This window comes from Solanum dulcamara, chromosome 11 (genome assembly GCF_947179165.1).
Source record: "Solanum dulcamara chromosome 11, daSolDulc1.2, whole genome shotgun sequence".
In the NCBI taxonomy this organism is placed as follows: Eukaryota; Viridiplantae; Streptophyta; class Magnoliopsida; order Solanales; family Solanaceae; genus Solanum; species Solanum dulcamara.
The window spans coordinates 9,212,169-9,227,824 of NC_077247.1; the positions used below are offsets into that span (position 1 = coordinate 9,212,169).

General features: G+C 38.8%; 1 protein-coding gene across 1 annotated transcript; it reads left to right on the plus strand.

Moving 5' to 3' along the window:
- The first annotated feature begins 6,569 nt into the window (after positions 1–6,569).
- On the plus strand, positions 6,570–14,863 carry LOC129872415 (uncharacterized). Its single transcript, XM_055947407.1, has 6 exons — positions 6,570–6,854; positions 7,131–7,312; positions 12,275–12,325; positions 13,316–13,369; positions 14,077–14,128; positions 14,567–14,863. The coding sequence occupies exons 1-6, from the start codon at positions 6,570–6,572 to the stop codon at positions 14,861–14,863; spliced, it is 921 nt and encodes a 306-aa protein (XP_055803382.1).
- The last annotated feature ends 793 nt before the right edge of the window (positions 14,864–15,656 follow it).

Below are 15,656 nucleotides of genomic sequence, written 5' to 3' on the forward strand. Positions count from 1 at the left end.
CCATTACCCATATATCTTCTATATAAATATATCATCTAGTTACTAGAAACTTCATAAAAGCAAAGTCATCAAAACAAAAGAGAGAGTGAGAGCAAAAAGGCCTCTTGGCCGAACTTGAGGGAAAAAAAAAGGGGGAAATTTTCCAAATTCTTCAACTTTGATCCAAAAATTTCTTCCTTCTCGAATTCTTGGTAAGTTCAAGGTCCTCTTCAATGTGGTATAATTGGGTAAGCGAGAAAACTACGTTTGTGGCAAGTGGAAATTTGAAGAAAAAGGTAAGAATTATATCTTTTATGTTATGGAAGAAGTGTATGTGTTGTAAGTGTTAGAATTAAATGAAAATCATGAAATTGTGATGTATGTGTGTGTGTGATCGTATGGGTGTGCAAGTATGTGGGGCCGTGTGGTGTGAGGGTGAGGGGAAGAGGAATTGAATTTTATTTAGCTTGCTAGTTGCATCGTTATAGTGGTTATGGTGTAATTAGAAGTTTAATGATTCGAGACGGCCTTGAAATTGGTTATAAGTTGTTATAGAGGATTATGTGATTTTAGTATAGTTTTTATGCAATTACAGAAGTAGAATTCTAATATGGAAATTATTGTTATTCTTAATGAATTTGGAAGAAGACAATGCGACTTGGTAGCTTCATTGCGTTCATAGAAGTTTTGGATGGATTATGGTTTTGGTGAAATTTTTGTATAGTGTGTGGAATAATGTGAATCACTTTTGAATTATGTCTAAGTGGTCTTGAGTTAGTGAATGAATATGAAATGTCGATATTAGTTTAAGGTGTGAAGTTGGAGTAAAATTTATTGCCTTATGTAACAAAAAAAGAAAAGAGAAGAAGAAAGACTATTAGTGTAAATTATGTTTTGTAGTAGTTATTGATGTTGTCGGCATGCTTGTGGGTGTTGTTCTTGATATTCTGGCCGAGTTAAATTCTTGGGAATGTTGAACTTATAGGGGAGATGCTACCCAATTTTTTGTAGGCAAGTAAGGGGTTAAAAATTGAACTCTTACAGGTATATAACTTACATTTGGTAATTGTGACCATTTGTAGATTTTGGAGGAAATGGAATTTGAGTTTGAGTGAGAGTAAGAAGAGGATACGGTATGTAAAGTTCTCCCTTTCCTTCTTTTGGCATATCCTAAGTGTAGTAAATTGTAATTTGAGCCGCGGGGAAAATTCTGTCCATGGAAATCCAAATTTAAATTTCCTACAAATTCATTTAGTGAAATTGAATTTAAAACTCATGTATATTGAAGAGAAACATGCAAACATCCGTAACTTCTACTTATGAGATCGGATCCTACAACCTTGATAGATGACTCCGTAGAGCCAAATGTTTGAAATTCATGTGCGCCACCTCGGCTTGGCCAGTGGTGGACTCTCTAACTCCGAAACTCACCCAGTTTGTCATATCTAGTTTATTCTTGTATAACATAAAGGAATAACTTTTGTCTATGATTTCCCTACTAAAAAATAATATCCTAATTGTTCCCTTATATTATAATACCCATTTTGGGGTTGGAAATATGATTTTAGAAATGCTACCACGGGACAACCCCTGTGTCCCTTAGTCGTTCGATTGGTTCTACTTAACTTGTTGTCGTATGATTATCTCGAGTCTCCAGAAATGCTTTACATACATGTGTTGCATTAGTTTCTCACTTCTCCGCTCATGTATACTATTATGATCTCATTCGCCGGAACCCGGGCCAACTTTATAATCATGCGCCCTATAATATACTCGACAGTATGATGTGTTACAGGTCCCAAGACCTCGCCATAGGTCCGAGTACCGTCTATGGTGTCATGATGTGATATGGCATATGATATGTTCTGATGATATGGCATGTTGTGATGATATGATGTGTTTGGGGTTTGTATGGGAACTTGAAACCTTTCGAAGTATGATGTGTTGTGGTACTCACATCGGGGTGGTGACCACGTTCCTGAGCCTTATGCATGATTTTTATTTTTATTATGTACATATGTTTTTAGTACAAATTTTGATGTCCTGGGCTGGTATGAGCTGCTTGTACCTTTTCTTTCAGTTACAGTTTATATTTTTTATGCTTGTGCTTTGCATATTCAGTATATATTTTGTACTGACCCCCTTTCTTCGGGGGCTATATTTTATGCCCGCAGGTACAGACGTTCGTGATCCATCAGTGTAGGCTACACACCTTCTGCTACCACAGAGTGCTCCTTTGACTCGGAGCTCGCACTTCGGTATATGGCTTTACTATGTACATGCTCCTGTATATTTGACCATTTGGGTACGGCAGGGCCCTATCCCATCATATATTTCCGCTATGTTCTGAAAAGACCTGTAGACATAGGTGTTGGTCGTGGGTTGCATATGTTCGTCTGTTTATGACTTGTGTCTTAATACGGTCCCTTCCGTTATAAAGGCCAAAACGGCCCATATGTTTGTATATTTACACATATCCGGCAATGCGCATTCCACCGCCTCTTTTTCGTTTGATATGTTGATTTCTGCATACGCGACTACTTAAATTAATGATTACCTACTGTTCTAAGTAAAATGTATATTAAATTTGAATTATTCTGTAATATGATAATTTGGTATATAAGTTCATTTAGGTTTCCAAATAGGGCACCAGTCGCGGCCCACAGGGCTGGGTCATGACAAAAGTGGTATCAGAGCGGTTTGTCCTTGGAATGTCTACAGGTCGTATCTCGTAGAGTCTTGTTTATCAGTTTGTTATGTACCACATCTATAAACAGGAGGCTATAGGACATTTAGGGTTTTACCTTTCTTTAAATCTTAGATTGTGCGATAGAGCTGTGCTATTAGGATGACTCTTTTCTAATCGACTATTGTATTTTTCAGTGATGCCTCTGCAGAAGGCGATGGCGGTCTAGAAGGGTAAAGCAGTGGTAGGAGAGACTAGTCAGATGTGGAGAGGTACTCGGGCTTGTGCTCAGAGTATGCCCGATATTATGCCCAGTTAGAAGGTTCTGCTACACCACTACTGGAGGAGCCTGGAGAAGCTCACCCATTAGCTTTAAAGGCTCCAGCTCCTCAGCCTGGGGTAGAAGATAGGGTGCTGAGGAAGGTTGTGCAGTTGATGACGACGATAGAAGCGGGTCAGGCTTACGGACGTGGGCTGAGAGGTAATAATGATGAAAGACGTGATAGTTTGAGGGTCTGCGATTTCCTGACATGTAACCTCCTAGAGTTTTCCGGGTCTAAGCCTGAGGAGGACCCCCAGGATTTTATTTGGCAGATGCAGTACTCATTGATATTGGTTAGGGCTTCTGAAATCGAGTCTGTTGAGTTAGCTTCACACAGGTTATGGCATATTGCGATTAATTTGTACGAGTCCTTGGAGTTGTCCCGAGGTGAGGGTGCTCCCCCAACTGTACAAGATGAATTTGTAGTTGCCTTCCAACCACTTCTTTCCTCCAGAGTTGTGGCGGGTGAGGGTTGATAGATTTTTATAGCTGAAGCAGCGAGGTAGGAGTGTCCGAGAGTACAACTTAGAGTTTGACTCTCTGGCCCGATATGTACCTACTATCGTAGCTGATATGAAGGATAGGATGCATCGGTACGTGGTAGGGTTGGATCGTTATTTGGTTGGCAGCTGTATGGCGATGGCATCTCAGGTCGGTATGGATATTGGCCAACTACAGGCCTACGCGCAGGGTATGAAGGACCGGCATATGGGGGATCAGTCTGGTAGGGATCGTTACAAGAGGCCGCCCAAAAGGACAAGATCAGTGGGGTATTCTGGAGATTTTTTAGTCGGGCAGCTTTAGCAGCAGTCTAGTAGATATCTTTCTTTGTTAGGCTGGGGTACGCAGTCCGCCGGCAGATGGCTTAATAGTGCAGGGTCGTCTAGGGCCAGCCAGAGTTTTAGAGTATTAGGTTCACAGATGAGCAGAGGTTCTGGTCAGTCCAGGACCCCTATGCCCCGGTGTTCTTATTGTGGGAGATCACATCCCGGGAAGTGTTATTGAACTACAGGAGCCTGCTTTTCTTGCGGCCATCAAGGCCATATCATGTGAGATTGTCTGTTGGCGAGCGGTTCAGGTGGCGTAGTTCAGCCGACATGATCAATTGTTGGTTCGTCGTCTACCCCTCCAGCTGCATGTCTTGCGGGATGAGGTGTTCCGGTATCGGCAGGCCGTGGTAGAGGCCGTGGCGGGGTTTCTAATTCTACCGGTCCTTCGAACCGCATATATGCATTGGCTAGCCGCCAGGATCAGGAGGCATCGCCAAATGTTGTCACAGGTACATTATTGGTTTTCTCTCAATCTATATATGCTTTGATTGATCCAGGATCTACTTTATCATATATCTCTCCGCTCATTGCTAGTAGAGTTAGGATAACTCCCGAATCTATAGAGCCATTTGAAGTAGCTATACCAGTTGGGGATTTTCTTATAGCCAGGCAAGTATATAAGGATTGTTCTGTGATTATATGTGATTGTTGCACTAAAGCTGATTTGGTGGAATTAGATATGATAGAATTTGATATTATTATGGGTATGGACTGGTTAGCTTACTGTTATGCTAATGTTGACTGCCGGAAAAAGGTAGTTCAATTTCAGTTTCTAGGGGAAACAGTGGTAGAGTGGACGGGGAGTACAACATCGCTGGGGGGTAAGTTTATTTCATACCTCAAGGCTAAAAAGATTATTCAAAAAGGCTATATCTATCATCTGATTTATGTACATGATACTAAAGCCGAGACACCTTCTCTCTCGTTAGTTGTGGTAGTTAATGAATTCCCAGATGTATTTCCGGATGAGCTTCCAAGTCTTTCCCCTGAATGGGAGGTAAAGTTCATGATAGATTTGTTTTCGAATACTCAACCTATATCCATCCCTCCGTATCAAATGGCACCGGTGGAATTAAAAGAATTGAAGGAGAAACTGAAAGACTTATTACACAAAGGCTTCATTAGGCCTAGCACATCGCCCTAGTGAGCGCCGGTATTATTTGTAAGAAAGAAAGATGAGTCACTGCGGATGTGTATTGACTATAGGCAATTAAATAAGGTGACTATAAAAAATAAATACCCCCTTCCCCGGATTGACAATTTATTTGATCGGTTACAGGGTACCAAATATTTTTTGAAGATCAATTTATGTTTGGGATACCATCAGGTATGGGTACGAGAGGTAGATATTCCGAAGACTACTTTCAAGACCCGATACAGGTATTTTGAATTCAGGGTGATGTCTTTTGGGCTGACTAATACTCCAGCGGTGTTTATGGATTTTATGAATCGGGTATTTCGGCCGTACCTTGACATGTTCGTGATTGTATTTATTGATAACATTTTAGTTTCCTCACAATCAGCAGAAGAACATTCCAATTATTTAAGAACAGTACTTGGCATACTTCGGCAACAAGAATTATATGCTAAATTCTCCAAATGTGAATTCTGGTTAACCTCCGTGGCATTCCTGGGGCATATTGTCAGAGCAGATGGCATTCGGGTCGATACACAAAAGATTAAGGTTGTACAGAATTGGCCCAGGCCTACCACACCGACAGAGGTACGTAGTTTTTTAGGATTAGCCGGGTATTATAGAAGATTTATAGAGAATGTTTCTTTGATTGCGGCACCCTTAACAAAGCTAACTCAGAAGGCAGCAAAATTTCATTAAATTGACGCTTGTGAACGCAGCTTTCGGTTGCTGAAGGAAAAGTTAATTACAGCTCCAATTTTAGCTCTTCCAGAGAGGTCAAATGGGTATGTCGTTTATTGTGATGCTTCTGGTATTGGGATAGGTTGTGTGTTAATGCATTGATTCATAGCTTATTCTTCCCGATAACTCAGACCGCACGAGAGAAATTATTCCACTCACGATTTAGAATTAGCCGCGATGATTCATGCCTTGAAGATGTGACGGTATTACTTATATGGGGTCCATGTTGATATTTATAAGGACCACAAGAGCCTCCAACATATTTTTAAGCAAAAGGAGCAAAATTTGCGGCAGAGAAGATGACTTGAATTATTGAAAGATTATGATACCGATATTTTGTATCATCCAGGGAAAGACAATGTGGTAGCTGATTCACTTAGCCGCAAGTCCATGGGTAGTTTGACTGATGTGCCACCAGATAAGAAAGAATTGGTTTGTGAAATTCATCAGTTACCCAGTCTTGGAGTTCATTTGGCCGACTCTAGAGATACCGGTATTTCTATCCGAGATGTTGCTGAATCATCACTTATGGAAGAGGTAAAATGGCATCAGTTTGAGGATCTCAATCTGTTACAGTACAAGGATGTGGCTCTTAAAAAGGAAAGGACTCAATTCAAAATTTCGTCTGATGGGGTATTATTATGTGAAGGCAGGATATGTGTACCTGACGTTGTAGGGCTGTGGCAGCAAATTATGGGTTAGGCATATAATACTCGGTATTCTGTTCATCTTGGATCCACTAAAATGTATCATGACCTCAAATGTTTGTATTGGTGGGATGGGATGAAAAGAGACATTGCAGAGTTTGTTAGTTAGTGTCCTAATTGTCAGCAAATTAAGATCGAGCATCAAAAGCCCACTGGATTACTATAGAAAATGGAAATTCCCGCTTGGAAGTGGGAAATAATTAACATAGATTTCATTACAGAATTATCGCGCACCCTACACAGGTATGATTCTATTTGGTTTATTGTTGACGGATTGACGAAATCAGCCCATTTTCTTCCTGTTAGGACTACGTATTCGGGTGGGGATTATGCTAGATTGTATATTAAGGAGATAGTAAGACTGCACAGGGTTCCTATATCTATTATAACCGACAGAGGTGCCCAGTTTATGACTAACTTCTGGAGGTCGTTCCAGGAAGGATTAGGGACTCAGGTGAGTCTTAGTACCGCATTTCATTCTCAATCCGATGGATAGGCCGAGCACACTATTCAGATACTGGAATATATGTTACGGGCTTGTGTAATTGATTTCAGATACTAGAAGATATGTTACGATTATTTGCTACTTATTAAATTTTCTTATAATAATAGCTACCATTCCAGCATTCAGATGGTGACGTATGAAGTCTTGTTTGGTAGGAGGTGCAGATCCCCAATTGGTTGGTTTGACGTGGGTGAGACTAAATTAATTGGGCCAGATGTGGTATAGCAAGCAGTTGATAAAGTGAAGCTTATTCAGGAGCGGTTAGTGGCTACCCAGAGTCGACAGAAATCATATGCAGATAAGCCACGTCGACCACTAGAGTTTCAGATTGGCGATTGGGTATTTCTAAAGGTGTCGCCTATGAAGGGTGTGATGAGGTTCGGCAAAAAGGGTAAGCTTAGTCCGCGGTATATCGGACCTTATAAGATTACCCGAAGGATAGGCAAAGTCGCCTATGAGCTAGACTTACCATCCGATTTGGAGGCAGTGCACCCAGTATTTCATGTATCTATGCTTCAATATTCCCTATAGAAATTGTACAGATAACAGAGGTGCTATCTTACGAAGAACAGCCCGTATCCATTTTAGATCGGCAAGTGAGAAGGTTACATACCAAAGATGTACCTTGTACCTATTTTCAAACCCATCTTTCGTTGAAAAATAAAACCATTCAGCTTATCAAGGTTTTATGGTGAAATAATAACCAAGAAGAGATGACCTAGGAGGCAGAAGGCGAGATGAAGAAGAAGTATCCTCACCTGTTCCTTATGCCATCAGGTAACTTAAATTTCCTAATTGATTACATTAATTAGTAATTAATTATGTATGCTGCCCAAATAAAGAATCCAACCAATAAGGCTAATTTAACATTCGGGGACGAATGTTCTAAAGAGGGGGAGGATGTTACATCTCGCACTTTTGCGCGTTCAGAAAGAAAAAAAATTTTGACTTGCTAGGAATGGGGTTATGATTTATTTTATGTAATACCGGTGTGATGTTTAGGGAAAATTGATGTGGAAATATGGAGGAAGACCGAGGGAAAAAATTAGGAAACTTGAAAAATTTGTTTTGTGAATTACAAAAGAAAGATGCATGATTATTTGGGCTAAAAAAAAGTGTTACACCCCGTACTTTGGTACCTTGGAACGCTTGTTAAGCTTCTTAAGTTTCTGGGAAGGATCTTAAGTTTCTTAGAAGTCTTCATGTGAGTCAAGTAATCTATAACGCTATCAAATAATCCTAAAGAAAGGAGAAGGAGATACTCCATATGAGAGAAGATTGGAAATAGGGTTATAAGAATCTGGAAGAAGTTGAAGGTTAAGTAGTGAGTCATAGGACTCGACTTACTTGTGAAAGCTATTACTTGGGACATTTTACATAATAAGATACTTGATTACACATCAAGCTTAAGTAGCAAGAAATACATAGGCTCTTGAAGTAAGACGAGATTACGAGCTCACGAAAGAGAAATAAGGAAACAACGCGCCTACTCGAAGCAAGTAGGTGATGCACCTACTTGGACAAGCAGGTGATGCACCTACTTAGGGTCAAGTAGGTGATGCAGCAGCTTGGGTGGACCACATGCTGCCATGTGGCAGCCAATGATTAGAGGCAGGATTGAGGTGGCGCCCTAAGGGGCTGCCACATGTCACCCCTAGGGGGATGCCACGTGGAACCTCCTAAGGATGCATATATAGATGTATGGATGACTAAGGAGTAATTTTCAGCTTTGGACTTAGCCAAAAATGGAGAGCAAAAATGTGAGAACAAGAGAGAGGCAGCCACAGGTTGCTCCAATTTAAGGTAAGCCCTATGATTTCGTTCCGTGAATTAATTATTTAAGATATACCATGGCTACATGAAGGGGTTTAATAGTGTAAAATTACTATTTGGGGCAGCAAAGAAGGGACATGAACAGTCCGCAACTCTCAGCATGTTAAGGAGTTTCCCAAGTTAATTTTCGGCAAGTTTGGGAAGCCGTTTATTAAGGTATGGCTTGTTTCTCTTCTCACACGTTTTGGTAAGCATTTGGAAATTATATGAAGGTGTTAATTATTTAAAATCAGGGCTTGGAGCAGCACCAAATGGATAACAAGCAGTCCGCGCGATTTCAGCAAGTTTGAAGAGTTTCCGAGGCGCGATTTGGCGAGTTTGGGCCAATTTCGGGTAAGGTAAGGTATTTTCTTCCAATTTAAAGTTTATGGTGTTTTTATAGGGTTTATTACACACCTTGTATTCTTATTTAAGTGTAAAAATGTCATAGAAATGTTCAACATTCGAAGCAAGCTAAATTGAAGTCGTTATAGTTAAATTGTAGTCGAAGCAAGGTGTTGTGCTTGTGGTGTGCTGCTGTAGGTGTGTGGTGGTGTGTTGCAGGGACTAAATGTATTCTAAAAGAGGTGTGGGGGCTTCTAGTCACAGACACATGACCCTTCATTTTGTATAATTAAAGGTTTTTCAAAATAAAGACTAGAAACCCTATTTTGGTATCGTAATTTTCAGCAAGTTGTTTGGAGCTTATGTTGTGTAATGTTGCCATGTTTTAGTTGTATATGAGCTGAAGGTTGTTGTTTTTCATTGGCTGTAGTGATTAGGGATCTAGTTGGAAATTTAGATAGGGTATGTTATAGGGGAGGTGCTGCCCAATTTCCGTTAACTCCTTAACTAACTAAGGAACTAGTCGAGAAGGTGAGCGAGGAGAAGAGTTCATTTAATACTGGTATGTAACTTAAGATGCTGGAAAGTAGAGGGTTGTTGATGCTCGTATTTATTTTATATTAAATAGGTTCAAGAGACGATGAGGCAAACGTGTTAAGAGTAATCCGTAAGAGGTATGTAAAGCTAACGTTTCCTTTTTTTGGCATGTTTTTGGCATAAGTATGTAAGGCTTAGACTTTCATTTGGCATATATTCAGCATAAGTGTATTAAGCTTATTCTATCTCTTGGCATGTTTTGGGCACAAATATGTTAAGCTAATCTTCCTTTTTGGCATGATTTTTACGAAACAAGTATATGACTTTCATATGATTCCAAAGAAGTTCCTATTCTTAAAGCCACTAGGGTGGCCAATTTCTCGACTTTCAAAAGATATTTTGTTATGCCTTAATACGTGTATATGATTCCCTGAAGTTTTATTTTGACATAGTCCATAGTGACTTTCAAAAGTTACTTGATATAACTCTTGTCTCGATTTTGAACGAAAGCTCATTTTGATTATTTCGTCGGGTCTCAAATATGATTTAAATTGCATATAGTTTCTCACTAATCCACTCGTGGATGCCTCAATTCTTCCTTCACCGAGTCTGAGTCAGGTTTTGTAATCGTACGTACTTCTCTGTATTGTTCGTCGTACCCCGACATGAGGGGGCAGGTATAACCTGTACATGGGTTTGATTTGTGGAGTTATGATGTGACATGTACACCTATGCTATGATATGATCTGATATGACCATCTGATATGATATGATCAGTTACGGAGATATTCCCTACTCTAGAGTTATGATGTGCTGTGGCGCCAGTGAAGGGGCGGCGACCACGTTTTGTATTTGTTCACCGAGTCCCATAATGGGGCCGGATATGGCATATGTTTTTCTGTATACATTATCTGTGGTTATGAAAAGCATTTTGATATTCTGGATATTTTGCTCACTTTTGCACCTTCTATTCTGGTAATGGCTTTACTTGTTACAGTCCATACTTTACATACTCAGTACATATGTCGTACTGACCCCCCTTTCTTCGGGGGGCTGCGTTTTATGCCCGCAAGTACAGATGTTCATTTTGGAGATCCGTCAGTTTAGGGTTTCCACTCAACTATGTTGGAAGTGCTCCACTTTTCTAAAGCCTAACTTTTGGTACTGGTCATTTGAACATAGTTATTTATTCAGGGGTACGGTGGGGGCCCTGTCCCACCATATGATACAATTATTACTCTTAGAGGCCTATAAACATGTGTATATAGGTTATTTGTGAGTATGTCATGTTATACACGTCATGGTGTTATGGCATCCTTGTCATCATGCGTTCCCTTTCAGGATATGGTATGAATGAAAAAGGTCATACGTACACGAAAAAGTTTTAATTCATTGGGATATTTGTGAGTAGTATCACTTTGTTTATAGTTTGATTTGACTACAGCTGATAGATATGTATATGGGTGTCCAACTCGGGCACCAATCGCGGCTTACGGGGTTGGATCGTGATAAAAAGATAATAATAATAAGAAAAGTTGAGGCCCAAAGCAATGGGGTGTCCCAAGCCCATGGAAATTAATCTCATGTAGAAAATTAATTAAGAAGGCCCATTACCCATATATTTTCTATATAAATATATCATCTAGTTACTAGAAACTTCAAGAAAGTAAAATCATCAAAACAAAAGAGAAAGTGAGAGCAAAAAGGCCTCTTGGCAGAACGTGAGGAAAAACAAAAGGGGGGGGGGGGGAATTTCCAAGCTCTTCAACTTTGATCCAAAAATCTCTTTCATCTCGAATTCTTATTAAGTTCAAGGTCCTCTTCAACGTGGTATAATTGGGTAAGCGAGAAAACTATGTTTGTGGCAAGTGGAAATTTGAAAAAAAAAGGTAAGAATTCTATCTTTTATGTTATGGAAGAAGTGTATGTGTTGTAAGTGTTAGAATTAAATAAAAATCATGAAATTGTGATGTATGTGTGTGTGTGACCGTATGAGTGTGCAAGTGTGTGGGGCCGTGTGGTGTGAGGATGAGGGGAAGAGGAATTGAATTTTATTTAGCTTGTTAGTTGCATCGTTATGGCGGTTATGGTGTAATTAAAAGTTTAATAATTCGAGATGTCCTTGAAATTGGTTATAAGTTGTTATAGGGGATTATGTGATTTTAATATAATTTTTATGCAATTATGGAAGTAGAATTCTAATATGGGAATTATTGTTATTCTTAATGAATTTGGAAGAAGACAATGCGACTTGGTAGCTTTGTTGCGTTCGTAGAAGTTTTGGGTAGATTATGGTTTTGGTGGAATTTTTGTATATTGTGTGGAATAATGTGAATCACTTTCGAATTGTGTCTAAGTAGTCTTGAGTTAGTGAATGAATATGAAATGTCGATATTAGTTGAAGGTGTAAAGTTGGAGTAGAATTTATTGCCTTATGTACAAAAAAAAGAAAAGAGAAGAAGAAAGACTATTAGTGTAAATTATGTTTTGTAGTAGTTGTTGATGTTGTCGGCATGCTTGTGGGTGTTCTTGTTGATATTATGGCCGAGTTAAATTCTCGGGGATGTTGAACTTATAGGGGAGATGCTGCTCAAATTTTTGTAGGCAAGTAAGGGGTTAAAAATTGAACTCTTAAAGGTATATAACTTACATTTGGTAATTGTGACCATTTATAGATTTTGGAGGAAACGGAATTTGAGTTTGAGTGAGCGTAAAAAGCGGCTAAGGTATGTAAAGATCTACCTTTCCTTCTTTTGGCATATCCTAAGTGTAGTAAGTTATAATTTGAGCCTCGGGGAAAATTCTGTCCATGGAAATCCGAATTTAAATTTCCTACAAATCCATTTAGTGAAATTGAATTTAAAATTCATGCATATTAAAGAGAAACGTGCAAACATCTGTAACTTCTACTTATGAGATTGGATCATCCTACAACCTTGATAGATGGCTCCGTAGAGACAAATATTTGAAATTTATGTACGCCACCTCGGCTTGGCCAGAGGTGGACCCACTAACTTCGAAACTTGCCTAGTTTGTCCTATCTAGTTTATTCTCATATGACATAAAAGAATAACTTTTGTCTATGATTTTTCCTACTAAATAATAATGTCCTAATCATTCCCTTATGTTCTAATACCCATTTTGGGGCTGCAAATATGATTTTAGAAATGCTATCACGGGACAGCCCTGTGTCCCTTTAGTCTTCGATTGGTTCTACTTAACTTGTTGTCATATAATTATCTCGAGTCTCCAGAAATGCTTTATATACATGTGTTGCGTTAGTTTCTCACTACTCCGCTCGTGCATACTATTATGATCTCATTCGCCAAAACCCGAGATGGCTTTCTAAACGTGCGCCCTATAATATACTCAGCAATATAATGTGTTACGGGTCCCAAGACCTCGCCATAGGGCTGGGTACCGTCTATGGTGTCATGATGTGATATGGCATATGATATGTTCTGATGATATGGCATGCTGTGATGATATGATGTGTTTGGGGTTTGTACGGGGACTTGAAACCTTCTGGAGTATGATGTGTTGTGGTACCAGCGTCGGGGTGGTGACCACGTTCTTGAGCCTTATGCATGATTTTTATTTGTATTATGTACATATGTTTTTAGTACAGATTTTGATGTCCTAGGTTGGTATGAGCTCATTTACCTTTCCTTTCAATTACAGTTTATATTTTTTATGCTTGTGCTTTGCATATTCAGTACATATTTTATACTGACTCCCCTTTCTTCGGGGGCTGCATTTCATGCCCGCAGGTACAGACGTTTGTGATCTATCAGTGTAGGCTACACACCTTCTACTACCACAGAGTGCTCCTTTGACTCAGAGCCCGCACTTCGGTATATGGTTTTTCTATGTACATACTCCTGTATATTTGACCATTTGGGTACAGCGGGGCCCTGTCCCATCATATATTTCCGCTATGTTCTATAGAGACTTGTAGACATAGATGTGGGTCATGGATCGCGTATGTTCGTCTATTTATGACTTGTGTCTTAATGCGGCCCCTTTCGTTATAACGGCCAAAACAGCCCATATGTTTGTATATCTGCACATATCCGGCAATGCACATTTCACCGCCTCTTTTGGTTTGATATGTTAATTTCTGCATGCGCGACTACTTAAATTAATGATTGCCTACTGTTCTAAGTGAAACAAATATTAAATTTGAATTATTCTGTAATATGATGATTTGGTATATAAGTTCATTTGAGTGTCCAAATAGGGCACCAGTCGCGGCCCACAGGGATGGGTCTTGATAATAACAGTAATAAAAAATGAGAATAGTGAACTCATACCTACTGGAACTGTCATAGGATGGAGAGTTTGTATCGATTATAGACGACTTAATTATGCCACAAGAAAATATCACTTTCCTCTTCCTTTTGTAGACCAAATGCTTGAAAGAGTTGTAGGTCATGATTTTTATTGTTTTTTTGATGGATATTTTGGATACAATCAGATATCAATTGCTCATGGTGATCAAGATAAAACTACTTTCTGATGTCCTCAAGGTATGTATGCTTATCAAAGAATGCCATTTGGACTATGCAACGCTCCAGCTATATTTCAACATTTTATGATAGCTATTTTCTCATTTATGACTGAAAAGTTCCTTGAAATCTTCATGGATGATTTCACACTTTTTGGTAAAACCTTTGAAGATTGTCTCTAATATTTAACTTTGGTACTTAAAAGATGTGAATAGACAAATCTAGTTCTTAATTGGGAAAAATGTCATTTTATGGTAACAAAGGGAATTGTTTTAGGAAATAAAAACATAGGTAAATGAATAGAAGTCGATAAGGCAAAAATTGATCTTATAGCAGGATTTCCCTCTCCTAACACTTTTAAAGGCATTAGAAGTTTCTTAAGTCATGCAGGATTTTACAGACGATTTATAAAATATTTTTCAAAAAATATTGAAACCATTAACTAACCTCCTAATGAAGGATGTAAAGTTTGAATTTTCAGATGATTGTAGGAAAGCATTTGATATACTCAAGGAACAACTATCGAATGCTCCAATAGTTGTCTCCCTCAATTGGAATCAACCTTTTGAAATTATGTGTGATGCAAGTGCTACAGCAGTTGGAGCTATATTGGGACAAAAAAGAGACAAAATTTTCAGACCTATTTACTACGCCAGTAGAACCCTCAATGAAGCTCAAAAGAATTATGCAACAATCGAGAAGGAATTATTGGCAGTAGCATTTGCATTTGATAAATTTCGTTCTAGTATTTACTGATCATGCAACCTTAAAATACATCTTAGCAAAAAAGAATGCTAGACCTAGATTGCTAAGATGGATACTTCTTTTGCAAGAATTTGATCTTGAAATAAAAGATAAAATGGGTTAAAAAATCAGGTAGATGATCATATGTCACGTTTGGAAAATCCTCCAATTGAAACATTATACATCAAGGAGGAATTTCTCGATGAGCATATCTATACAATCACAACAGATATAAACCAACCACCTTGATTTGCCGAAATAGCCAATTATTTAGTTGGAGGGTGGATCCCAAAAGATTTTTCATATGAGCAATGAAAAAAGTTAAAATAGGAGATAAGATATTATTTTTGGGAAGACCCTTACTTGTTTAAATTTTGTGCAGATGGCATGATAAGGCGATGTATACTGAAAATAAAAATGAACAACATCCTAAGTCACTGTCATGATGGAGCTGTGGGAGGTCATTATGGAGGAAGAAAGCCAACGGCCAAAGTGCTAGAAGCTGGATTTGTTTGGCCCTCTTTATTCAAAGATGCACGACAATATGTTGCTACTTGTGACAATTGTCAGAAAAGTGATAACATTACAAAAAGGGTTGAGATACCTCTTAACTCTATTCTTGTGTGCGAAATATTTGATGTTTATGACATTGATTTTATGGTCCCTTTTCCTCCTTCTAATGGTTGTGAATACATTTTAGTTGTAGTCGACTACGTTTCAAAATGGGTAGAAGCAATGGCAACTAGACAAAATGATGCTCGTGATGTTTGTGCTTTTCATAAAAAATATATATTTTCTAGATTTG

What these genes read in the sequence shown, in the direction of transcription:
- LOC129872415 (XM_055947407.1), top strand. Translation starts at nt 6,570, where the DNA reads ATGGAAATTCCCGCTTGGAAGTGGGAAATAATTAACATAGATTTCATT. An exon ending in AAGGGTAAGCTTAGTCCGCG is followed by an intron (nt 7,313 to 12,274) that starts GTATATCGGACC and finishes GACCATTTATAG; the next exon opens with ATTTTGGAGGAAACGGAATT. An exon ending in GAGCGTAAAAAGCGGCTAAG is followed by an intron (nt 12,326 to 13,315) that starts GTATGTAAAGAT and finishes TTGCATATTCAG; the next exon opens with TACATATTTTATACTGACTC.